This window comes from Nannospalax galili, unplaced genomic scaffold, assembly GCF_000622305.1.
Source record: "Nannospalax galili isolate Female #2095 unplaced genomic scaffold, S.galili_v1.0 scaffold902, whole genome shotgun sequence".
Lineage (NCBI taxonomy): Eukaryota > Metazoa > Chordata > Mammalia > Rodentia > Spalacidae > Nannospalax > Nannospalax galili.
In genome coordinates, this window is record NW_008347814.1 from 334,589 (window position 1) to 358,388 (window position 23,800).

Consider the following 23,800-nt stretch of genomic DNA (forward strand, 5'->3'; position numbering starts at 1 on the left):
TCAGTGCCATAAAAATCCAGGCCCTGTCCCAGGGTCTGACCATCCCCCAACCAGAAAGCCCGCTCAAGCAGAACACTTTGCACCATCATTCTCTACAACCAGACATTCGCTGATGATATTCTGATGAGAGCCCTTGTCTTCCAGTCTGTAGCTCAGGGGAGCTTGCCAGGCTGGGGTAACCTGGCCTCCAAGACACTTGGAGGCAAAAAGTGAATGCTGCTCCAGTGTCTTGCATCAGAGCCTTTCTCTGAGGATTGATTCTGATACAAAAAGGAAAGAGGGAGGGGAGATGGAAACCTAGGTGTGCTGAGCGGTGCAGGGCACTCACTTAGCGTTAATTCTGTTAATTCCACTCGATGGAGCAGGTTCTCCCCCATTTAACAGATGGGGGAAAGACTCAGAATGCTTAAGTAACTTAACCAAGGTCAAGGGCTGGTGAGCGAACAGCCAGGGTGGAAAACAGGAATTTCCCCTTGGCACAGGAGCCCCAGCTGCAGCCATTGATGGCGGAGAGGTTCGAAGGTTCCAGGAGCATCTGTGCCTGCGGATCTCGCGGGCCTGCCCGCTCTGACACCCTCGGGTCTGGCTCCACCCTCCGCTGGCCCGCTGCTCAGCCCAGCGCCGCTCCAGTTCCAGGATGCCCAGCTGCGGGCTGTGCTCCGGCCCGGGACCTTCCTTTGCCCGGTCACCTTCTTTCCCCCCCATACAGTGTGCTCCAGGGCGCTTGACCCTGCCGGTGGGTGTTGGGGTCGCAGCTGAGCCCGGCTTTCTTCGTTAGTAGGAGCCAGGCGAGGAAGACTTTGGGGACCTCACAGTCGCCCTGCGCACCCGGGAGGAGACTTTGGGCGTCGGGAACGCCTCCAGAAGCCTGGAAGGGCATAAGCGAGGGGCGCGGCAGCGGAACTTGGGGGGCGGAGGGCATGATGTGGTGAAGGGCGAGCGGCGCGGCGGCGGCGATGAGTGCTTCTGCGGCCACCGGGGTGTTCATGCTGTCCCTCTCGGCCATCCCGGTCACCTACATCTTCAACCACCTGGCGGCCCAGCACGAGTGAGTGAGCGCGCGCGGGGGTGGCGGCGGGCAGCGAGAGTCCGCAACTTTTCCTTGTCCAGGGAGGGGAGGTGCCCAGGGTCGCCAGGTCGTGGTCCTCGCCAGGACTGGCGCCTTTCAGGGTTCAAGGGCTGGATGCCTGCCCTGTGCCTGTACTGAGCGGGCACCCAGTGAGAGCGAGGTAAATACCGCAATGCTCCTGCCTGCAAGGAGCGCCGGCACCAGTGAGGAGCAGAGCAAAAGCGAAAGGCATGCGCCTGCCATGCTATCTATACTCGCCCAGTTCCCTTCCCATTTCACACGAACGTTTTCCATGTATGGACTTTCACATACTTACCATTTTTTAATTTTAGAAACTTGTGAGCCACTAACAGAAATGGCCCTGGCTCTCTGGGCCTGGCTTTGCCACTAATGGGGTGGCCCAGCCTTAGTTTTCTGGTCTGTCAAATGGACAGTATTTATACCTCCTCCTAAGGATTTGGGGAGAACTGTTAGCGAAGAGGTGTTGTGAATGGAATAGAGGCTAGATGCTGGCCAGGAGCAGAGGAAACGGGTGGGACTGAAGGAGTTGATGTGGGATATGGTCCCAGCCTTGCCTCCCATTTTTCTAAGTGATCACTGACTGACCAACTCCCATTGGCAGCTGAAGGTCAGGTTGAACAGTGGAAAAGCTCCAGCCTCAATGCCTGCTGAAAACTGGTTGCTGTTGGTTGGGAGGAGGAAGTAACCTGCCATGTTTTGCACAGCAGTTGCTGCTAAGGAAATTACATCAGTCTGTACCCTGTAACCCCCTTCAGACCTCCAGACCACAGGAAATGTGCACACAAGGCAGTAGCTTATCTCACTGCTGTGGCCACTTGATTCAGATAGCATGAGCACTGAGCACTTACTTAGGCACTAACTGCAGCTGCCTTTGGACCCATTTGGCCTCTGCTGCAACTGGAAGAAGCAGAGACCCTAGCTCCTATCATGCAGTTCAGTGAGCATTTATTGAGCACCGACTGTGTGCTTAGATCCATTGCAGATGCTCGGGACTAGCTATGAACACGCCAGAAAAGGCCCAGGAGGCATGCATTGAAACAGGCATTCACAAATACAAAACTGAGAGTGACATGCTACAGGGGACTGGTAGTCGGAGAAGGTTTCTTGGCGGTGGGGACACCAGCTATGACAAGATCTAGGACCAGAACCTTGCAGATGGGGTTGCAGGTGAGCAAGGTAGGGGGAAGGATGTTTGGTGGGCTAGGCAGGTATTTGCTGGGAGAACAGCTGAGGAAGGACTGCACTGCAGCTGAGAGGTTTGGCCTCAGTCACTGGAAGATGAACAGAGACCATGGTGCATATGGTGTTTTATCACTGTGTGTTACTGATCAGTACGGAGTCCTAGAGTGAATAACCTTGAATAATTAGTTTCAGTCATTCTTCTCATCATCCTGTAGGATAAAACCTAGTACTCCATAGCTCCTCCCTCTTCTTTCTTTGCTCTCTCCTCGTACTGTCCCCTTTCTCATAAGTCTCTGGGCTACTTTAGTGTCTGTGCCCTCCTTTGAGTGCTCCCAGGCACTGACTTTTTCTGACACAGAAGGTAGCAAAGGCCCCCTCCTATCTGAGCCCCATGCACATTTCTGAGACTCATCCCCTAACCTAGTCTACTTCCAGAGCTTCAGCCATACAGAATGTCTTTGAGCTTCAACACCCTGTCCACCTTCCTGCCTCCCCTGCCATTCCCTCTGCTTTTCCCTTACAGCTGATTGCTGAAGACACATCTAACTTGAAGGCTCAGAGTAAATGAAACTGTTGCTTCTTCATTTGTAGGTCTTCCCTCTAAGTCATGAATTTCTGCTTTGAGCTCCCTCAGCCCCATGACTTACTTTTTCTTCCTGTGGCCAGATCTCACCTTCCCAGAATGCAGCTCATCTTGGTACTGCCCTGCCCAGTCCAGCACCTCTGTGTAGAGGCTTTCAGTTACTTGACTTTCATAACCTGAGTTTTCTTCTTACCACGCCTTTTATGAAAGTCTGAGAAACAAGAAAATCAGATAGGTTGAGGGGGCAGGAAAGGTTTGGGGGTCTCACATGCATACACATACCCATGTACATGTGTGTGCAACTTTCTCATTGTCATCTAGCTACCTCTAAGTATGCATAAAAGGGCATCGGTAACCTTCCACTCCCAAAGACTAATAACATCTGGTTATTTACAGCCCTGTACACATGTCCTGGAGACCCTGTTAGACCTGTTTCTGCCTGCCTTGAGTAGATAAGGTGCTACACTTCTGTCTCCAGAGGGTCTCCAGGGACAGAGTTGGGAGGCAGAGATGGCCTGCTGCCCTAGTTTCCCTTCATTTTTCCTCCTTCTCTGGAGGTGGAGAGCATGAGAGGGCACTCTGAACCAGTTTATACTGCCTGTCATACTTCCAGAGTTCCAGCCTGGGAATACGCTGGCTGTGAGCTTGGCCCTTGGTGTTCAGGGAGAGGCTTGTCTGCTGACCAGCACCTGCCTCTGGCTGCTCATCATTCACATCCTGTCATACAGCTCACCTCTCTGCTTCTCTCATTGGGTATCTTAGAGCAGCATCATGTTCCTGACCTATGACAGCTTCCTTCTCTGGCCTGTACCGTTATGGGGAGCCTGGAGCATTCACTGTGTGTGTCAGCAGAAACCTCCCATTTTTTTTTTCAACTCCAGCACACAGAACCAATCTGTTTCTCATCACACGACAGAACTCATCCCATCATCCATCCTTTCAATCCATCCATCATCCAGCTATCATCCAACCATTCATCTGCCCATCATTTATCTTTCCATCCATCCACTCATCCATCATTTATCTGCCTCTCATTTATCCATCTATCTATCACCTACCCTATCCATCCACCTTTCTTCTCTTTATCATTCTCTTCCTCTTTCCCAGTGGACATGGTGAAGATGACCTGAATATCCCAATGCTTACACTGCCATTTGGAGGTGTCTCAGCTGAGGATCATTGCTTGCAGCCATTCTAAGAGGCAGTGGGGAGCTGCTGGTACATCAGGCTATCAGAGTGGGACAAGTTTGTTCAGAATGGGAAGCCCTGTCAGTGCCTGAGATCTGAGGAGGAGAGTATCTCTGTAAGGCTGGGGTGACCTTATGGGAGGCAGAGCTCAGAGCCCATGGAGGTAAGTTCCTCCATGTAGAGAGGCTTCTCTTGTTCATCTGGAATCTCTAAGGCCAGCAACAGTACCTGCCACATAGAGAAGACAATACAGCTGTCTCCCTGGCAGGCATGTTTGGCCATAATAGAGCTCAGTCTGAGGGTTTATGGCTGGCTTAGGAGAGATGGCAGATTCAGTGGTTAGGCCTATCAGCTCCTAGAAGAATTGGAGGAACAGGAAGATAGAGTAGGTGGGGCAGCAGCATGTCTGTGCACATGCGACAGGTGGGAAGGAGGAGAATGAGGGCCCTGGTTTCTATCCTGAGAGTCACAAGGCAGTGACCCAGAGAGGTCAAAGTGCTACAGATAAATTGTACTAAATTTTCAGTGCCTGAGCTGAGGCCTAGGCCAGGTTACATACCCATTATAACGCAGGGAGCAAGCGCCTTCAATAGCCAGGAAATTCCAGGCACTATTGTGTTTATTGTGATTACTGACCACCTCCCTGTTTTGATCCTTACAGTTCCTGGACAATTGTAGGGGTTGCTGCCCTCATCCTGCTCCTGGTGGCCCTGTTGGCTCGAGTCCTTGTCAAAAGAAAACCACCCCGGGACCCACTGTTCTATGGTAGGCTTCCTCAGAGGGAATCAGTTTGCATCTACTCTGTAACAGGGAAGTCAGTCTTCTGGCACACATACCTCCTGGGCCATGACTGCTCTAAGCTCACTACTAATGGAAACTGGACTTATAGGTCTGTTCAGAACAAAGCTCTTTCCTCAAAGTTCTGGCCCCTCCTAGGCTGCAGGATCCACTTTCTAGGTAAGAGTTCTGGTGGTGGTGAGTGCCAGGGCCAAGCAGGCCTCTGCTCTGCACCATGTTGAACACCCAGCATGCTCTTCCCTCAACCTTCTGGCTTGGCTTTATGCCTTCAGCTGGTTGCTAGCATCTGGAATTGAATTTACTGTACAGTGTCTCAGTCTACACATCTGTGTAAAGAAGAAAATAATAACATGAGGAGTTGGACAAACACTAATAATTGTTAGGGACTTACATCAGCTCTGGACAAATACACATGTATGTTAAATAAACAAAAATGACATTGATTGAGCATATAGGGTATCTGACAAGGCTCCAAGCACTCCAGAAGTTATATCTTATTTATGCTTCATAATAAATATCCCTCCATTCAGCTAGCTAAAGGTGCTAGAAGAGTGGTCAGGATCATGGAGCTGGTGAGAACCGCACTGATCCCTTTTGTCACTCATGCTGCCTCAGGCAAAGCTGGGACTGGTTTTGAATGCTTTCTGTGGCTAGGTACTTTGCCGGGTATTTATTCGTTAAGTTTCTACTTCATAATCTGAAGTCAAACATGTCCCACATCTTAGTGTCTCTTATAACAGTCATGTATTCTTTTTAAATCACTGGTCTGTGGGTTGGCTGCAGCCCCTTCCTTGAGGTTATGGGTTGGATTTAGGATTTTTCCTTGTGTCTCCTAATGGCTCCCCAAAGCATGCACAGAGGGCTAAGGGAAATAAAGGGATGTCCCTGAGGCCCTTGGCTGGAGCTGCCCACAGTCACTTCCATCTACATCCTAAGGCCAAAGCAAGCCATATGGCTGATCCCTTCATCAAAGGCATAGGAAACATTCTTTGCCTATGGTATACTTTGGAAAAGGTGGGAAAGGAAAGAATTTAAGTGACTGGTTTTGCCCAGTTTGCACATAAAAATCCCACCACCACCACCAACAAAAAACAAACACTCAAAAACTTGAAAACTGAAGCTTACAGAAATTGGGCACCTTGCCTGCAGTTTCATGTCTGGCTACAAAGATAAGGGCCTGACTTCAGAGCCTGGGTCCTTATTCCTGTCCTGGAGCCATGGCTAAATATACTTATATATCCCCCATATCCTCAAGGCAGGGTAACTACTCTCCTGTACCCTCTGCCGTCTGCCCTTAGCTCTGTCCTCAGCTTTGGGGTCAGGCCCTAGGCCAGACTCCTCACCCACTAGGAAGTGTAGAGACCACATCTTTGTCACCTCTAAGACAGTATGTGACCCTCCGTGGGTGTCAACAGTCACTAGTGAATGTTGTACCCAGTGCTTCCTTTCCTGGGAGACATCTGATGGTTAATTACCTGGGAGGCAAAGTGACATCATCAGTGGGAAGCAGCCATGGGCCTCCATGGAGCCTGGGGAAGGGCACTCAGGGACCTTTCACTCCTGTTGATGTCCCTGTTGTCCTTTTCTTTCTTTTTTTTTTTTTTACAGCTTTTATACTCATGAATTGGTTTTTCTATTGTTCCTTCCCATTCTGTAGTCTCAGACACTAATTTATTGCAACTTGAAAATGCAGCTTTCTTTAATAGACTCACATGAGCTGAATGGGATCGAATGCTGTTAAATGCTCTGGTCCTTAGCTGTTGGTTACTTACAGTCTCTGAAGCCCATTTAGGAGTTCTACACAGTGAGATTCTGCTGTAAGATGCACACCTTTCCTCCCTACATCTTCACTTATACCATATCATGTGCATTTTAAAGTCATCTGCCTTTTTCCTAAAGCCATTCACTGTACTTGCATATTAGCCACCTGTCTGTCTTGAGGATCTCCAGGGAGAACGAAGTTAACGTGTTGGACACTCTTAGTTGACCTGGGGTACACTATGAGGACTCACCCCTTTTAGGTCACTTGATTGCTGACTTCACTTCCGCTGACCAGGTGGCATATAGGTTTCACTCTGGGTATTCACTTGAGGGGGGTGGAGGATGGTGGGAGTGGCCTAGAGAACCTTCTGGGAAACTGTCATTCTCTGTCTCTATGACAAGGTTCCCTCAGTGAGAGCCTTGGGGAGGAACAGGGAGGTCCATGTAGGCAGGTGAAGGAACAGCTGCTATGTAACAGATGCAGTCTGCTAGTCTGTGTGGATAACATCCACAGCATCTTCTCGAAAAACATCAGTAACATTCCATGATAAGTGGCGGATGCCCTGCCCATGCTGTCTCCCCTCCCCAATTCTGCACTTTTAGCTTCTGCCTTCTTCGTTCTAGTGTATGCAGTGTTCGGATTTACCAGCGTGGTGAACCTCATCATAGGACTGGAGCAAGATGGCATCATTGACGGGTTCATGACACACTACTTGAGAGAGGTACCGGGCTGTGCAGTGATCGGGCTGTTGAAACGCAGGTTGCTGCCATAGTGCAGCCTCCCCAGATCTCTTCCTATCCAAGACTCAGGCTGTTTATGTATATGGCAAGCCAACCATGGGAGGTTGTTCTCTCCAGCGTTCTGCCCTCATCATGCCTCCTTCACTCCTGAGCCACCATGTGATCTAGCCTTTTCCTTTAAATGAGGAGCTTCTAATGAATTTAGGATTTGAATTTCTGTTACTAGATTATAATCTCAGAGATTCCAAATTGGTTTTAAATTTCTCAGGTGCCAAAACCTGGCATGTTTGTAATCCCGGTTCTTGGGAGGCTGAGGCAGGGGGACTGCTGCAAGTTTGAGGCCAATCTGGACTACACAGTTTCAGGCCAGCTGGGCTACATACAGTATGAGACCCTGTCTCAAGAAAAAAAAATTAAGGTACCAAAATCAAGATAGTTAAGCTTGATGAGTCTAATGATTAACACCCTATCAAGCCTACTAACAAAAATCTACAGCACTTGAAGAAACTATTTTTTTTTAAATATTTTCATTTAATGTGTATGTGCGTATTGTCTGCATGTAAGTAAGTGCACCCATGTTGTGCAATGCCCGCAGAGGCCAGAAGAGTCTGTCAGATCCCCAGTTGTCAGCTGCCATGTGGGTGCTGGGATTCGAACCCGGGTCTTCTGCAAGAACAGCCAGTGTTCTTAACTGCTGAGCCATCTCTCCAGCCTAAGGAAACTAGTTTTATTTTCTTATTTTATATTGGGCTGAATACAGCCCCAGACAGGTCATGTGACTTACTCATGGTCACACAGAAGAAAGGATCAGAGGTGAAAAGGTATAGTCTTTCTATGTTTCAAATAATGGGGATCTTTGTGTGTCTCCTCTGGAGTTTATGTATTGTCTTGTATGTGAGGAAGAGTTTAATCTAGGGAAGAAGGCTGGCTTGTGGGCATGGTCTATGCCATGAGCTTTGACACCCATAAGGCAGTTTCTGCAGGGCCAGCAAGCGCATGAAGAAAGCCAGAGGCAGTAGGTGAAATAGAGGGTGAACTTCAGAGACCTTGAGTGGCCAGAATGAGTAGGGGTTGAGGATTAGGTGGGTGATAAGAGGAAGGCCTTGGATGACTTCCTGATTCCTGCTTTGTAGTTTGTTAGAATGCTGATATAAATCAGAGGCTTGAAAGGAGTAAAGTTCTGCAGAGTCATTGAAAATGACTGTCTCCTGCCTTCAGGACCTCACTGTCTAATGTGAAGGAAGGATGTCATTGCCCTGGGTGTGATGATGGAGATCCACTATAGGCACAGATACATGAGCTCTGGGAATAGCTAAGGAGGCCTCTTTGAGTTGCTGGCACTGCCATAGCATTTCAGAGTGGCCAAGGGGGAGGACCATATACGCTTCTGTATGGAGCAGGGAAGAGAAAGGAATTCCAGGGAGAAGGTTCAGCTTGGCAGACGTTTGGAAAGGAGGAATAGCAGCTATCTCCTTCTGGAAGGTTTGCAAGGATGATGCTGAGTTCATTTGGGGAGGTGTAGAGTTTCAGGTTCTTGAGGGCCATCAACAGAAGCCCCAGTTGGCAGGAATAAACAGGTCTGGACCTCTGAGGAATGGTGCTCTCATATTTAGGGGCCATCCGATTATTGTTAGTACCTGCATATCTGAGAGGAGAGTTGCTTACACAGACAACCATGGAAAGAGGTTACAACTTTGGAGACTGTGGTAAGAAGAGGAAGAGCTTTTTGAAATGGACCATGGTGGGCAGGGAGAGGCAGAAGGGAGCTTGGAGAGTAGGCCACTGAGTCTGGAGGAGGAGGGGTAGCTGCTCAGGGTGTAGGAGATCTACCTGGTGAGGTTGGCAAGAATTGGAGCAGATGGGCACAAGAAGGGAAGCTGGGGTATAACAGTGGCAAGATATGAGGATTTAGTAGATTTATGGAAGAGATGGGGCTTTGTCCTTCAAGCTCTCAGACAGAGGAGTTACATCAAGAAGGAGGCCGCAGGCATCTGCATCACAACCAGAGTGTAGAGGAGTGGAGAGGGAGAGGCAGGAAGCACATTTGGAAATGTAGCAGTAGTCCCATGAGTGACACTGAAGGCCTGACCTATGCTGTGATGAGAGGGAGGGTTGTCTAAGATCACATCATAGAGATAAAATTGATATTTGCTGAAAGACTGCATAAGAGAGCTAAGAGTAACAAACCACACTGTGTGAGTGGAGTGTGGAGAGGCCAGGTGGGGGGTGGCTAAAGGGGGAAGCAGGTAAGTTGAAGGCATTTAGGTGGGTTTGAAGGGCCCATGGGCCATCCATCCAGTTAAAGGTGCCTATCAAGCTCCCAGCAGAGGCCAGCACTGGCTCAGAGAGCTGGGTGTGTGGGCAAGAATGATTGGAACTGTGAAACCTGGTGAAATTATCCAATTAGTATGTCAGAAAGAAAGGATGTGGGCCAGGCACATCTAGCAGTACAGCTGTGATGTTACTTCCTCCTCCATTGTGATTTGAATTTGATTTCACTTGTGGGGAGCTGACCAAATTGTCCTTGTCCCAGGGGAGCACAGGGTTTCAGAATGCCTCCTTGCCTGGCCGATGCATAGGCTGGTTGCTCAAACCCCTCTTTGTTGGAGGAAGGACTGCCCATATTAGGGAGACATAGGAGGCAATCCAGAAGGAGGAAAAAAGGAAGGCAACACTGAAAAATGTACATCTGATGGAGAACCGGAAGTGGAACTGCCTAGAAAAGGGAAGTGTACTTCATTATATAATCTTGTGGTCTTGAAATTAAAAGTTCTCAAAAGCATGATTCTTGTTGGTTATGCACTCACCGCTCCATATTAACCTGGTGGCCTCAGGTAAATCATGGAACCTTCTGGAACATGTTTCCTCGTCTGTAGTCAGAGTCAGTTATGTCCATCACAAGACTGTTGGGATGGTTGAATGAAGTGTTGGTGGGAAGCTGAGTTCAGTGCTGCCTCTGTATCTGGAATTGGAGTGTTAGCACCTCCCCATGCCCTGCACAGTCCACCACAAGACCAGCATGAATAGTTAAGACCAGTGGGTAGCTCCAGTGAGCAGGGTCTTCCTGGGTACCCCTCTGGCCATGGCCAAGCAGAAGCACAAATTTAGCCTTGCCTCAGTGATCTGCCTGGTCTTCTTACCCACATGGTCATCTGATGCCTTTTGTGTTGTACAAACCCGTGTTGAACAAACAAAGGTCACTTTTGGTCAAGCATTCTCCTTTGACTCCATGACAAACCCTGGTTTTGGCAGCCCCAGGGTACAGTCGTATTTTCACATTTCTACCAACTGTGTAGGGGAAGTTTCATCTTTGTGAACTAATGCCATTTAGTTCTATTTTATTTGCAAAATGGGTCTGGTGTTCTGCATTTAAATATTTTAGTCTTACTTAAAATGACTGTCTATTTAATGCTTTCCTAGGGCGAACCATATCTGAACACGGCCTATGGGCACATGATCTGCTACTGGGATGGCTCTGTTCATTACCTGATGTACCTGGTGATGGTGGCGGCCATAGCATGGGAGTAAGTTGGTTCTCCTGGTGTGTGAGTCACCTTAGCAAATGATCACTATGTAAGGAAAACATGTACAGGGGTGAATACAGGAATGTGTGTTCTGTAAGTACGAGTTAGACATAGCTTTGCTTTCTTTGTACCCCTCTTTTTGAACTCATCCCTTTGACTTGCTCTTACCAGTGACAGCGCAAAGTGATCCCTTAGGTTTCTGCGTATGTTTCCTTATGAGGAGACTTTCAGAGGGTGTGGTGGTGCATACCTTTAATCCTAGCACTTGGTAGGCAGAGGCAAGTAGGTCTCTGTGATTCCAGGCCAGCATGGTCTACAAAGTGAGACCCTGTCTCAAAAACAAACAAAAAAACCAAAACAGCCCCCCATCCAAAAAAAACAACATTCTCATTTTGTGTGTATGTACATGTGTGGAGGTTAGAGATTGATGTTGGGTATCCTCAATCATTTCTCCCTTATTTTTAATTATATTTTGCTTACTTTGTGTGCATGTGTATATGTTAGGTGTGTACCCACCAAGGCATGTAGTGGTCAGAGGATAACTTACAGGAGTTGATTCTCTCCTTCCATAATGTAGGTCCTGGGGATAGAACTCAGGTTTTCAGGCTTGGAAGCAGGTTCCTTTACCCACTGAGTCATCTTACTGGCCATCTACCTTATTTTTTGACAAAGTCTCTCACTGATCCTGGAGCACACCTTTTGGCTAGACTGCTTGGCCAGCAAGCTCCTAGGATCCTCTCCTCTCTACCCTCACCCCAGCACTGGAGTTATAGGTGTACACCATCATGCCCAGCATTTTATGTGGGTGCTGGAGGCCTCATACTTGCACAGGAAGCACTTTACCCACTGAGCCATCTCCCCAATTTTAGGAATCAAAGCCTAGCACATTGTAACTCAAAACTCCTGGCTTATTTTGGTTCAGAGCCTCTCCTCCAGTTCAAATGTGCTGCAGATAATTGGTCTTAATTATTTGCAGCTGGCACCTCTTGGAGACTTCATCTATGGTATTAAAGGAATAGGGGACGTCTTTGTTAACAGTTGCTGTTCTCTGGGTACTAGTGCCCTCTGCCGTGACAAGCTGGCTGTGTCACAGACACTCATGGGCACTCTGGAGACCCTTATGATGGGACCTTTTGTACCACACCAATCGCTGAAGCGAGCAGTGCCTCTGGCTGAATCTTTGCTCCCTGCCCACTGTGGCTTTCCCATAGCTTCTTCCTAGGCCAGAAGGCAATCTTTGACAATAAATTCTTTCCAGATAGCCCAAGCTCAGATACCTTCTCCAGCCTCTACTTGGCTCCAACTTAGAGAAAGTTATGTGGTTCTGCCCCACAGAGGACTGCAGTGCAGCTCTATTGGTTGTTCCCACTTTCCCTCATCATGCATTCAAGGACTGCTCCAGTTTATGCTTATCTGTCTTCCTGTGATAGTCATTGTCCTGGTGAGGTTGACTCCATTTGGCTTAGAGGCTGGAGCAGGACAGAAAAGACACAGGCCTTTCCACTCTGTCTCCTCTGAGATCCTCACAGCCTTTAGTATGGAGTTGTGTTTCTGGTTTTCAGCTGAATACTTACTTAGCCACTACTGAGATTAGTGTAGATGTCCAGTTGCTCCTTTAGAATCTGAGGATGTGTCATTAGCTACACCTCTAGGGCTTTAGCCAAAACTCTGTGTTGCCACAGGAAGTCCATTTTACATCCTAATACTTACTCATACTTACAGTGATTTAAAATAGAGGTCCAGTGTCCTTTCGTCTTTGAACCTTCTTTTCCCTTCTATACACAATAAGGAAATGCAGAGTCCTGATCAGTGATAGCCATGTTATATGTAGTTCAACTGCAGATCAGTGTGGCAAGCATAATTTCCTATTCAAAGGGACACAAAGTGGGCTGGAGGGATAGCTCAGTCAAAAAAGTGCTTGCCATGGGCTGGAGAGATGGCTCAGCGGTTAAGAGCACTGGCTGCTCTTGCAGAGGACCTGGGTTTGATTTCCAGCACCCACATGGTAGCTATCAACCATCTGTAACTCCAGTTCCAGAAGATCCAATGCCTCCTTCTGACCTCCATGGGCACTGCATGACACAGGTGCACTCACACACATGCAGGTAATACACTCATACACATTAAAAAAAAAAAAGTGCTTGCCACACAAGCATGAAGACCAGAGTTCAAGCCCCAGCACTCACATAAAAAGCTGTGTTTAGTGGCACATGCCTGTAATCCCAGTGCTGGGGGTGGGATAGGGTGGGGAGAAAAGAGGATCCCTGGGACTTGCTGGTCGTCCAGTGCAGCTGAATCGGTGAATTCCAGGTTCAGTGACAGATCCTGTGTTAAAAAAATGAGGTGGAGAGTAATCGAGGAAGGCACCTGACATCCTCCTTTAGCTTCCACATGCATGAGTGTGTGTACACATACCATGCACACATACATGAAGTCATACACACAAACACAACACAAAGAAGGTTCTGCAGTATGTCATGGGAATGCTGTTTGGTTATGAGGGTTCCTTGTGTTATCATTCAATTAAGTTTCTACTCATGTGCTTTAGTAGTTAGAATGAGAAATAATGCTGAGGATCATCTTTTGCTAGTCCTGTCCAAGACAAGTGCACTGAGATGAGATGTTTTGTTACAGGGAAAGTTACAGAACCATTGGCCTATATTGGGTTGGATCCATTATAATGAGCATTGTCGTTTTTGTGCCCGGAAACATTGTAGGTAAGAAACTTCATCTTAATATTTGTTTTTCTTTTGTTGTTATTGTTGCAATAATGGGGTTTTTAAATAGAAGTTATTTTTATTTAGAACAGTATAGAGATTCTAAGCTTATAAAAACTATTCCTCTCTGTGAAGTTATCCTTTAAGAAGTACTTCAGAGCAATTTTCAGAAGTGTGCATTGAACAGTTAAGTGATTGTCATTTGGTGCACAAATACTGTTTACAACTCTTTGTATTATGTATAACTCCTGACACACCATGAGAATTTGATAATTGTAAATTAAGATTCTTGAAGATTAAAGTAAAAGAGATTATTTATACATGTTGAAATTAGGATGTATATATTACATATTCTTTTCAATATGTAGCTAGGACATCACTGTTAATAAACATCTAATAGTTTAAAATTAACATTTTGTTTCATCTCATAAAAATATTTCCTGGTCTATAACAAAATTTTAGATGATTTGAGGTGGAAGATATCCTAAATATTACATGTGTTTACATGTATGTATGAGCAAACTTCTGATATTTTTCTCTCTCTTTTAAATAGGGAAATATGGAACACGAATTTGCCCTGCTTTTTTCTTAAGCATACCATATACTTGTCTTCCTGTCTGGGCTGGTTTCAGAATCTATAATCAGCCATCAGAAAATTATAATTGTCCCGCAAAGGTGATTTTATTATATTTAAATGTAATCTTCTTCTCAGACTCACAGGGCTCGTGTCCCCTGGCCATGGGATTGCACTGTGCCTGTGTGGAGGCACATTTGGGGCATTCAATCCCTGGGGCTGTGTTGAAAGTGTAGCGTCTGCTGACATCTTAGCTAATGTGGCAATGGTTTGTCTCTGTCTGAATCTGTCTCCTGCTATTGGCCAGGCCACACTTTTCGGTACTTCCTTCACTAAGCGGTCACTTTGGCTCTTGTCTTCTCTTCTGTGTTAGTGCATGACACGAAGTGTAGTGTGTGTGGTTTGCCTGGGCTGCCAATGGCCTGGTTGTCAGCACCTGGATACTTTAAGTAAGACCAAATGCATTTATTGCTGTAAGAGGAGTTAGGGAGCTACTGCTGTTCAAGGTAAACCACAAAGCCATAGGATCTGATTTCCAAGAGATGCAAGCCCATGGAGATTGGCTGAAGGACCTCTTCCCAGACCTCTCACTTCTGTTCACTTCCAGGGCAGTTAAGGTAAAGCAGTGCTGGCCCTGAAGGTACTCTTAAAATCTGCATTTCTAAGTTAGTGATCTCTTTCTAACTTTCTCTTTAATTCACAGATATTAGATTCTTGAGCAAGGTCCTTTACTTCTGATAATATGAAAATATAAACTACTAGTTAGAACATGATAATCACTTTACAATTTTTTTTTGTTCTCTTTGAGACAGAGACTCCCTGTGGCCCCAGCTGGCCTGGAACTCACAGAGATCCATCTGCCTCTGCCTTCCAAGTGCTGGGATTAAAGGTGTGTGCCCACCACACCTGTCTACAAAATTCTTTTTTAAAGTAGAATTCATTAAAATAATTTTTTACGGATGTGCTGGAGATTGAACCACAGCCACCTACATGCTGAACAATTACTCTACCAGTGAGGTTTGCTTCTAGATATGTCATACATTATAACTTACACACAGTTTATCTGTAAATATTTAGATACTACTGTGTAAACTCAGGCTGACACACTGACAGCTGGTACACTGTTACATTCCTTTGATGAGTAAGTGGGTGTTATGAAGGAAAGCAAATAGCAACCCTAGTCAGCCCTGGCTCCATGTGAATAGTGTGTGAATAATGTTCATTATAAGATACATAGAATCATTCATTATTGATATTTTAACACTAAAGCACAGGGATGGGCCAAGGGGCATCATTACACAGTGCTGATAAGAACATGAACTCAGACCCACTCTACAATGTACTTTTGAAACAAATTGGACCCTTTAACCTGTTTCCTCATCCAGGGGGCCCTATCCTAAGGCATCCATTGCAGAGATGCTACAGGTATGCCTCAACGTCTTGCAGTTGGAGGACAGTGAAAACATGGTCTCTTTATGCTCTTTTCAGTTTTGAATAATGTGGGAAAGTGCTCATAGGCAATTATTCAGTGAAGAATGCAAATTACTTATACACTAAATTTTGTTTTGCAAAAAAAAGGTTTTATGTGAGTATATGTGTGTGTAAATATACAGATATATGTATGAATCGGGCATGGTGGCACACACCTGTTATCCCAGGACTTGGGAAGTGGAGGCAGGAGGATCATGAATTTGAGGTTAACCTGAGCTATACAGGGAGTTCAAGGCCAGTCTCAGCCATAGTAACATCTTGTCTTAAAAAAAAAAAAAACCAACCAACCAACCTTGTATGATTGGAAAAGTGTATCAACTATTAATAGTGGTATGGCAGTTTATGGCTTACTTTGTGAAAACTTAGTTTTCAAATGAATGTAGCTTACATTTATAATCATGAAAATGTAGCTAAAAAATATTTTATTAGCCGGGCGTGGTGGCGCATGCCTTTAATCCCAGCACTTGGGAGGCAGAGGCAGGTGGATCTCTGTGAAATAAATAAATAAATAAATAAATAAATAAATAATTTTTTTGGTCTTTTTGAGACAGGGTCTCCCTGTAGCCCCAACTGTCCTCCAACTATGTAGACCAGGCTGGCCTCGAACTCACAAAGATCCACCTGCCTCTGCCTCCCAAGTGCTGGGATTAAAGGTGTGCGCCACCATGCCCAGCGTATTATTTTGTGTATGAGTGTATTGCTTGCATGTATGTGAGTGCACCTGTGTTGTGGAACTGGAGTTAAGGATGGTTCGTAGCTGCCATGTTGGGTGCTAGGAATCAAACCCGGGTCCTCTGCAAGAGCAGTCATCTCTCCAGCCCTGAAAATGTAATTTTAAGAAAGAATATGGACTGGGGGCTGGAGAGATGGCTCAGCGGTTAAGAGCACTGACTGCTCTTGCAGAGGACTCGGATTTGATTTCCAGCACTCACATGGTGGCTAACAACCATCCATAACTCCAGTTTCAGGGGAATCCAATGCCTTCTTCTGACCTCCGTGGGCACTGCACGACATGGGTGCATTTACACACATGCAGGCAATACTTACACTCATACACATAAAATAAAAATATTTAAAAAAAAAGACTATGGTCTGAAACTGGAAGGGCCCTTCAAGATCATCTGGCCCCAAACCTCCATTTCACAGAAGCAAAAACTGGAGCTTGAGGGTGGTTTTCCCTAAAGTCCCATGGCCAATGTGGTCTATGATATGAATTCTTAATCTTCAAAGCTGGCTATTTATCATGACATTTAATGTTTCAATAGGCTTCAGACTCTTCTCTGGCACGTTGGGCTTGTTCTCTAGTGACAAACTCTATTTTAGGTTGTTCAAGAAGCTCAAGCGAAAGACCTGCTGAGAAGACCATTTGACTTAATGTTGGTTGTGTGTCTCCTCCTGGCAGCTGGATTTTGCCTATTCAGAGGCTTGGTAAGCCTAACAGATCAAAATAACATTATATTGTTCCAAACAGGAAGAGTCTGGAGAGAGAGAGAGAGAGAGAGAGAGAGAGAGAGAGAGAGAGAGAGAGAGAGAGATTCAAATCAGACTAACATTATTTTTATTTTATGTGTATGAGTGTATTGCTTGCATGTGTGTGAGTGCACTCGTGTCATGCAATACCGCAGAGGTCAGAGGAGGGCGTCGAATTCCCATGGAACTGGAGTTAAGGACAGTTCATAGCTGCCATGTGGGTGCTGGGAATCGAACCCAGGTCCTCTGCAAGAGTAGTCAGTTCTCTTAACTGTAAGCCATCTCTCCAGCCCCTACACCTGGGTTTTAAAATACATTTGGTCAGCTCTGAATTTTGTTAATTATATTTAGCTTCAATGACATTTACTAAGTATTCCAAACCTGCGTATGTTACACACTTTGAGAACAGAGAGGCTAGTGTAGACTGATGCAGCTCATCTATTGTTTTGGAATTTGGGGGTTATAAACAGGCCTGTGTAGCTTCTTCAGGGTTCAGGATGAGGCCTGTTTTCAGGTGTCTGTGTGGGTTGTCATACTCTTCCTAGAGAAGTTAGTTGAGATGAAGAGCGAGGATCAGAGGCTTCATTCAGCCATGGAAGCTGCTCTTTGGTTGGTCTGCTCTAAGTTCCAAAGTTCAAACACCACCACAAAATGAGACCCAACTATATTCTTCCATAGCCATATCCGTTTGCATCTGAGAAAAATGTGGACATATGTGGTGGGTGGGGCTTTTTCAGATGGGCTTTTGGGCCAAAGGCCCATTTTTACCAACTCTATCACAGGTCTGTAATCACATTGTCTGGGTAGACATTTCATTTATGGCCAAGGATATGATGTCTGAGGGAGGTGACTCAGTTATATGCCAAAGAGACATGTATCTTATTCTGTGGATTAGAGTGTACTCTGGTAGTAGTAAATCAGTTCTGCTCTCTTTTAGAGTGGACACATGAGGTGTTTTCAAACAGGACCCTGCTTTCAAATCATTATCCTTTATAGCTCCCCAAAGCCCTAGACACTCTGACGCACTGGAGACAGATGCTGGTTTTGAATCTTGCAAAGCCTACTAAGATTTGGTATAGAAGCATATTTTTTTTTCTTCCTGTAGGGCTATTTATTCTCAGAGAAAGTGAAACTGGCCATCTAAACCAACAACTGTGCTTTCGCTAGATAAACCTAGATATTTAATCTGTGAATATTCGAAAGATTCCCAAGAATAGACCAGTAGTTTCCATTTTCAGCTCCGCTGTCAATCTTGGATTAGTCCCCTTACAGAAGTCTGCCAAGATTTCCATTTTTTTTTTCCTTGTCACTGATGAAACTGTAGATGCATAGCTTTTGTTAAATAGCAGAGCAGCTTGTGACTAAACCTGGCACACTTAGCCCTATCAGTAAACCTAAGAATGAGATGTGACTGTATCTACAGTGAATTCATTTTTGTTCGTAGATTGTTCTGGATTGCCCAGCTGAGCTGTGTCGACTATACACACAATTTCAAGAGCCCTACCTGAAGGACCCCGCTGCTTATCCTAAAGTTCAGGTCAAGTGGTTACAAAGCCCAAGATTTTCTTCTCATTCTTTTTTTTTTTTTTCAAATGGGAAAATGTGGTCCTACATAGGAAATAGGAATTAGAATTTTCTTTGAAAATGTTTTTTTGGTGCTTTCTGTTCGGGCCAAGCTTTTAATCTGCTGTTCTTTGTTCGATACAGATGCTGGCATACATGTTCTACTCTGTCCCTTACTTTGTGATTGCACTTTATGGCTTAGTGGTCCCTGGATGTTCTTGGCTGCCTGATATAACGCTGATACATGCTGGAGGTCTAGCTCAGGTACCAAGAATACATATATTTTAGTTTTTTTTTTTTTTTTTGGTCTTTTTGAGACAGGGTCTCCCTGTAGCCCCAGCTGTCCTGGAACTCACTATGTAGATCAGGTTGGCCTTGAACTCACAGAGATCCGCCTGCCTCTGCCTCCCGAGTGCTGGGACTAAAGGCCTGCGACACCACACACAGCAAGAATATTCCGTTTTGAGAATGTTCATTGGTGATCCAGCTATCATTGAATGTAAGAAGCTGATCTCTGCTCAGTATTTTAGAGTGGGAAATGGTTCCAGTTCTGTAGAAGACATTTCAAGTATATTATGTTACTTAAATCTCATGATACCATCTGATAAGATGTATAGAGTGAAATTAGGATTTGCTCAGGATCACTTAATTAGCAAATGGCAATGTTATCTTACAAGACTGTTTCCCATTTTATAAATGCTATAGCTACTGATAAGAGTTGACAGCTATAACTCAAGATGTTTATTCAATCTAAATTTAAGAATTCAGAGCTCTGTTATACTAAGCTGTATAGAACCAGGGACGCTGGTTTAATATTCATTCTGCTCCTGGAAAGCTGGACTTGTCCTTCAGTTCCTCTCCCTGGCACTTAGCCAAGTCTCTGCCTGACAGCAGGTGTGCATTCAAAGTGACTATGCTGACCTAGCTGTGAAAATGCAGCTCACCCAGAACGAAGTGCAGCTTAGTTGCATGCTCATGGTGCCAGAGTAGCCATGACCACAAAAGGACCCTAGGATTTATAAGGTTGAAAAATACTTTGAGTACTTATGGGGGTCATTGGATTAAACCATTCCTGGGTTAATTAACATAGGATATGCATAGAAAAATAGATATAACATCCAGAAGAAATGATTTCTGAAACACTATTTACCCACTTTGCTGTCCTTTGTCAGCCTCTAAATATCAGATCCTCAGGCCTTGGTCTAGGTATTTACTTCTCTATTCTTTTAATACCAACTCTAAGTTGGTGACTTTCAGTTTCTTGAGCCCCAATTTCTCCGACTCATACTTAATTCAAAACTTAATCATTTCTTCTGGATGTCTCACTAGCATGTCAGGTTTTTACAAAGTAAAAAGAGTAGTACCTTCTTAATGGAATCAAGCACGCTCTAGTTTTAAAAGTATATTTGCAAAGAAAATGATACTTTTGTGTGTCTTTTTGAGACAGGGTCTCCCTGTAGCCTCAGCTGGCCTGTAACTTGCTATGTAGACAAGGCTGGCCTCTATTTCAGAGATCCACCTGCCTGTGCCTCCAGAGTGCTGAGAATAAAGGCATGCACTAGTATGCCTGGCAGAAAATATTAGTCTTTATAAGGACATAGTTTTCCTGTTTTGATACCAGGTCTTACTATATAACCCAAACTAACCTTGAACTGAATCCTCCTGTTTCTGCCTCCCAAGGGCTGGGATTATAGGTGTGCCCTACCACGCCCAGATAGCATATCAGATTTAGAGATGAAAATAGACTCTTGATCCTCCCTACTCTGACTGTTCCCATCATCTTCGTAAACAGCCCCTCCTTGCATCAACCGGCTGAAGTAAAAAACCTGGAATAAGTCTTTATACCCACTTTCCCCCACCCTCCACCTGGTCCACTACTAGGTTAGGCCAGAGCAGTTATTTCCAGAGTAATCACAGGACACTAGTCTGAGTTCCTTACTTGCCACTACATCTTTTAGTTGCCTTTGAAGGTAGGCTGTGTGCTTGGCTCAGTTACAGTTCTCAGAACTTTAACACAGTAAAAATGTTTCTTGCTTCTGCAAAGTTCATATGGGATCTTTTAAGGGCCAGATCTGGGAACTCAGCTGTAGGAGAGGCTGGTAAATGTAGTCTTCCTGTCTCTGAAGTGGTGTAATGACTGAATATTTTATCTTTGCAAGTGTTTTTTTACTTAAATACACACTGAAAGCTGGGGAAACTGAGGCTCAGAATAGCTTGGTTACCTGACCAGGGCCAGAGTGTTATAGCATCGTTAAATGACAGAATAGGGGAAAAAATCCTTTCTGGCTCTAAAGCCCATATTCTCTACAGTTTTATCTTCTCCTGCCTGTGTAAACATTTAGCTGCAGCAGAGCCTATAACACAGAGACTTCTATGTGCCAGGAAGTTGGCAAACCATTGTGGAGTATGCAGTGGTGGGAGGCAGTACTGTCTGGGGTGGGCTGAGGGCTGAATGGGACTTTATTAGGTTAAGTCTCTCCAGGGATCAACAGGAAGAAGCACTCTGGCATGGCAGAGTACAGGTCAGGGGAAGAGTAAGCCTTAGCTTTTGTTTCCTTGGCCTAGTTCCCCTTCCTTTTCCTCTTGTATTTTCAAGGATGCGGGGCTGAACGTTCATCACACACTTGCCAGCCAGTCCAACAGCTAACTGTATTCTTTGCTTTGCAGTTGGACATCCTTTGCATGCCATGTGCACTGGTTTGCCCTGTGCCAACAGTCTGAGACAGGGTCTTGAGTGTCCTCAGCTAGGAGGATAGTAAAGAAGAACAGGTATGGGACCTGGCCAAGTCTCAGAGGACAACTGGAGAACTAGAGAGAACCTAAACAAATGTCTAGTTATGTGGAAAAGGAGTCACACAGCCAAGTCAGGAGGCTTGGGATGCCTAACCTAAAAGCAACTAGGTTTAGAGCCTATAGCAGGTTCTGTAGCTGATGTTCAACTTGCACATGGGGACCAGTGACTCCAACCAGGTGGTACTGGGAAGGGCAGTGTGGGTTGTAGAGTGACTGACAGAAGCAGTGGCAGGTTCAGCCAGACTTTAGGCTTTACAGGAATCCTTGGGCTTATTCATAACCCAGTTTGACAAATAAGACTGAAGCCACGCTTGCTGGTGAATGCCCAGACCCAGGGTTTGAGGGCTGGATCCTGTTAAATATCAGCTTTCTGAACAGAGCACGCAAAGAGTGGCACAATCCAAGAATTGCATTTCCAGCACCCTCCTAGCTCTTGGTTGGGCTTTAGTATCTACTTATTTATTCAGTGTTCAGCCTAAGGAAATTTTAGAAATGATGTTGCAATAAAACAATACACATAATCATAATGTAATTTGTATGTACACTAAGCAAATACATGCTTAGTAAATGGCCCCTCATCTTAGAAGGGCCTCTGTACCCAGCACCCTTGTTTGCTGAAACTGCTATGTCTAATTTAGGAGCCTTATACATCCATGCTCCTACTGACAGTATCAAAACCTTTTAGTTTTATCTAAAGTATCAATAGGGTGGGTCCAGGCTGCTCTTAAACATGTGATCTTCCTGTTCCAGCCTCCCAAGTGCTGGAATAACAAACATGCACCACCACACCTGGCTAACATAAAACCTTCTCTTACTGAATGATCTACTGTAATCCAGACTATACAATTTAATAAAAAAAATCTCCAAAATTTTTAGATGAGATCAGTGGAAGACATACTGGGCTATGATTTCAGACTGCTAGGAATTACCCAAATCTGTTATCTTTAGAAATTAAAAGATCAAAAAATTTTTAAAGTAAAATCCAGTATAAACTTTAAAAAGTCAAGATACATTTTAGGTCAAGTTCTACTGGAGGACTTACTCATAATAAAAACTATCTTTATATAAAATGCTTACTATAGGATTAAAACTGTAAGCCTAACTTAATTATGACAGGCCATATCAATTCACCTATTTATGTTTTATATATCAACTGAAGTACAGTCAGCCCTTTGCCATGTACACATTCAACCAGCTAAAGATCAAACATTAGGCTATGATGATTAGCAGTACCAAACATGTAGACTTTTTCCTGTTCTCTAAACAACAAAGTACAACTGCTTACATAGCATTTACATTAAGTATTATAAATCATCTAACTAAAATATGCAAGATGACGTAGACAGGACATATGCAAAATGACATTTTATACAAGGAATTTGAGGATCCATGGATTTTGATACTTATGGGACATCCCAAGGTCCTAGAATCCATCCCCAGTGGATGCCAATGGCTGATTATATGTTAGAAACCTTTAAGGAGTGTCTGAAAATAAAGATTTAGAAGTGCACGAGTAACTGGGATACTAATGCAAATCTCTCACTCATTTGCTTCTGTTGCTTTCATATCAAGCACCTATATTTAGTACTAACGTTAGACTTTGGTGTTAACTTCTTTACACACTGTCCTTTGATGGAGACAGTTAAAAGGAGCAGAACAAAGGGATCTAAAAACAACTTACGTTTTCAATGTGTCAGATCATAAACAGGTATTTCAATTTTTGTGTCTACTAGATAGCCCTATGTGCTTGGCACTGTCTTAGCATGTCACAAATACCCACTCACTGAATCCATCTAAACAGCCTAAGGCAAGCTTCATTATTTGGCTTGTGGTAGAGCTGGAATCCAACTAGCCATATGGCTCTGGAGTCAGTATTACTAACCACTATACTGTGATACTCAGAAAACCCCAAGGTAACATGGTCCTTGATCAGCTTACATGTATTACAAGAACCAAAAATATGGCTTTTAGGGCTGGAGAAATGGCTCAGCGGTTAAGAACACTGACTGTTCTTGTAGAAGACCCGGGTTCGAATCCCAGTATCCACATGGCATCTAGCAAATGTACGTAACTCCAGTTCCAGGGGATCTGACAGTCTCTTCTGTCTTCCGCAGGCACTGCACGACATGGGTGCACTTACCTACATACAGGCAACACGTGCATACACGTAAAATAAAAATAATATATTTTTTTAAATGGCTTTTGTCCCAGCAGCCACAGAAGTGTTTTTTGTTTTTTTTCCTTTAACATTCATGTAAACACCTGAAACTTAGTTCTTTTTGGAGCCAGGATTGTGATTTTGGGGGCTTGGGCAGAGAAGTCATC

General features: G+C 44.8%; 1 protein-coding gene across 4 annotated transcripts in view; it reads left to right on the top strand.

Annotated features, from left to right (window-relative positions):
- Positions 1-492: 492 nt before the first annotated feature.
- The window catches only part of Tm6sf1 (transmembrane 6 superfamily member 1), a 34,534-nt gene continuing 11,226 nt past the window's right edge, over positions 493-23,800 (top strand). The window contains exons 1-9 of one of the 4 annotated variants that reach the window (XM_008844437.3): positions 501-1,048; positions 4,705-4,808; positions 7,227-7,324; positions 10,764-10,867; positions 13,502-13,584; positions 14,138-14,259; positions 16,973-17,077; positions 18,564-18,656; positions 18,827-18,993. In XM_008844437.3, coding sequence (XP_008842659.1) covers positions 957-1,048; positions 4,705-4,808; positions 7,227-7,324; positions 10,764-10,867; positions 13,502-13,584; positions 14,138-14,259; positions 16,973-17,077; positions 18,564-18,656; positions 18,827-18,970 — 945 coding nt within the window. In that variant the 5' untranslated portion in view covers positions 501-956 and the 3' untranslated portion in view covers positions 18,971-18,993. Of the gene's footprint in view, positions 1,049-4,704; positions 4,809-7,226; positions 7,325-10,763; positions 10,868-13,501; positions 13,585-14,137; positions 14,260-16,972; positions 17,078-18,563; positions 18,657-18,826; positions 18,994-23,800 lie in introns of those variants that run through there. The other 3 variants (XM_008844438.3, XM_029568972.1, XM_029568973.1) reach the window with 3 other exon arrangements.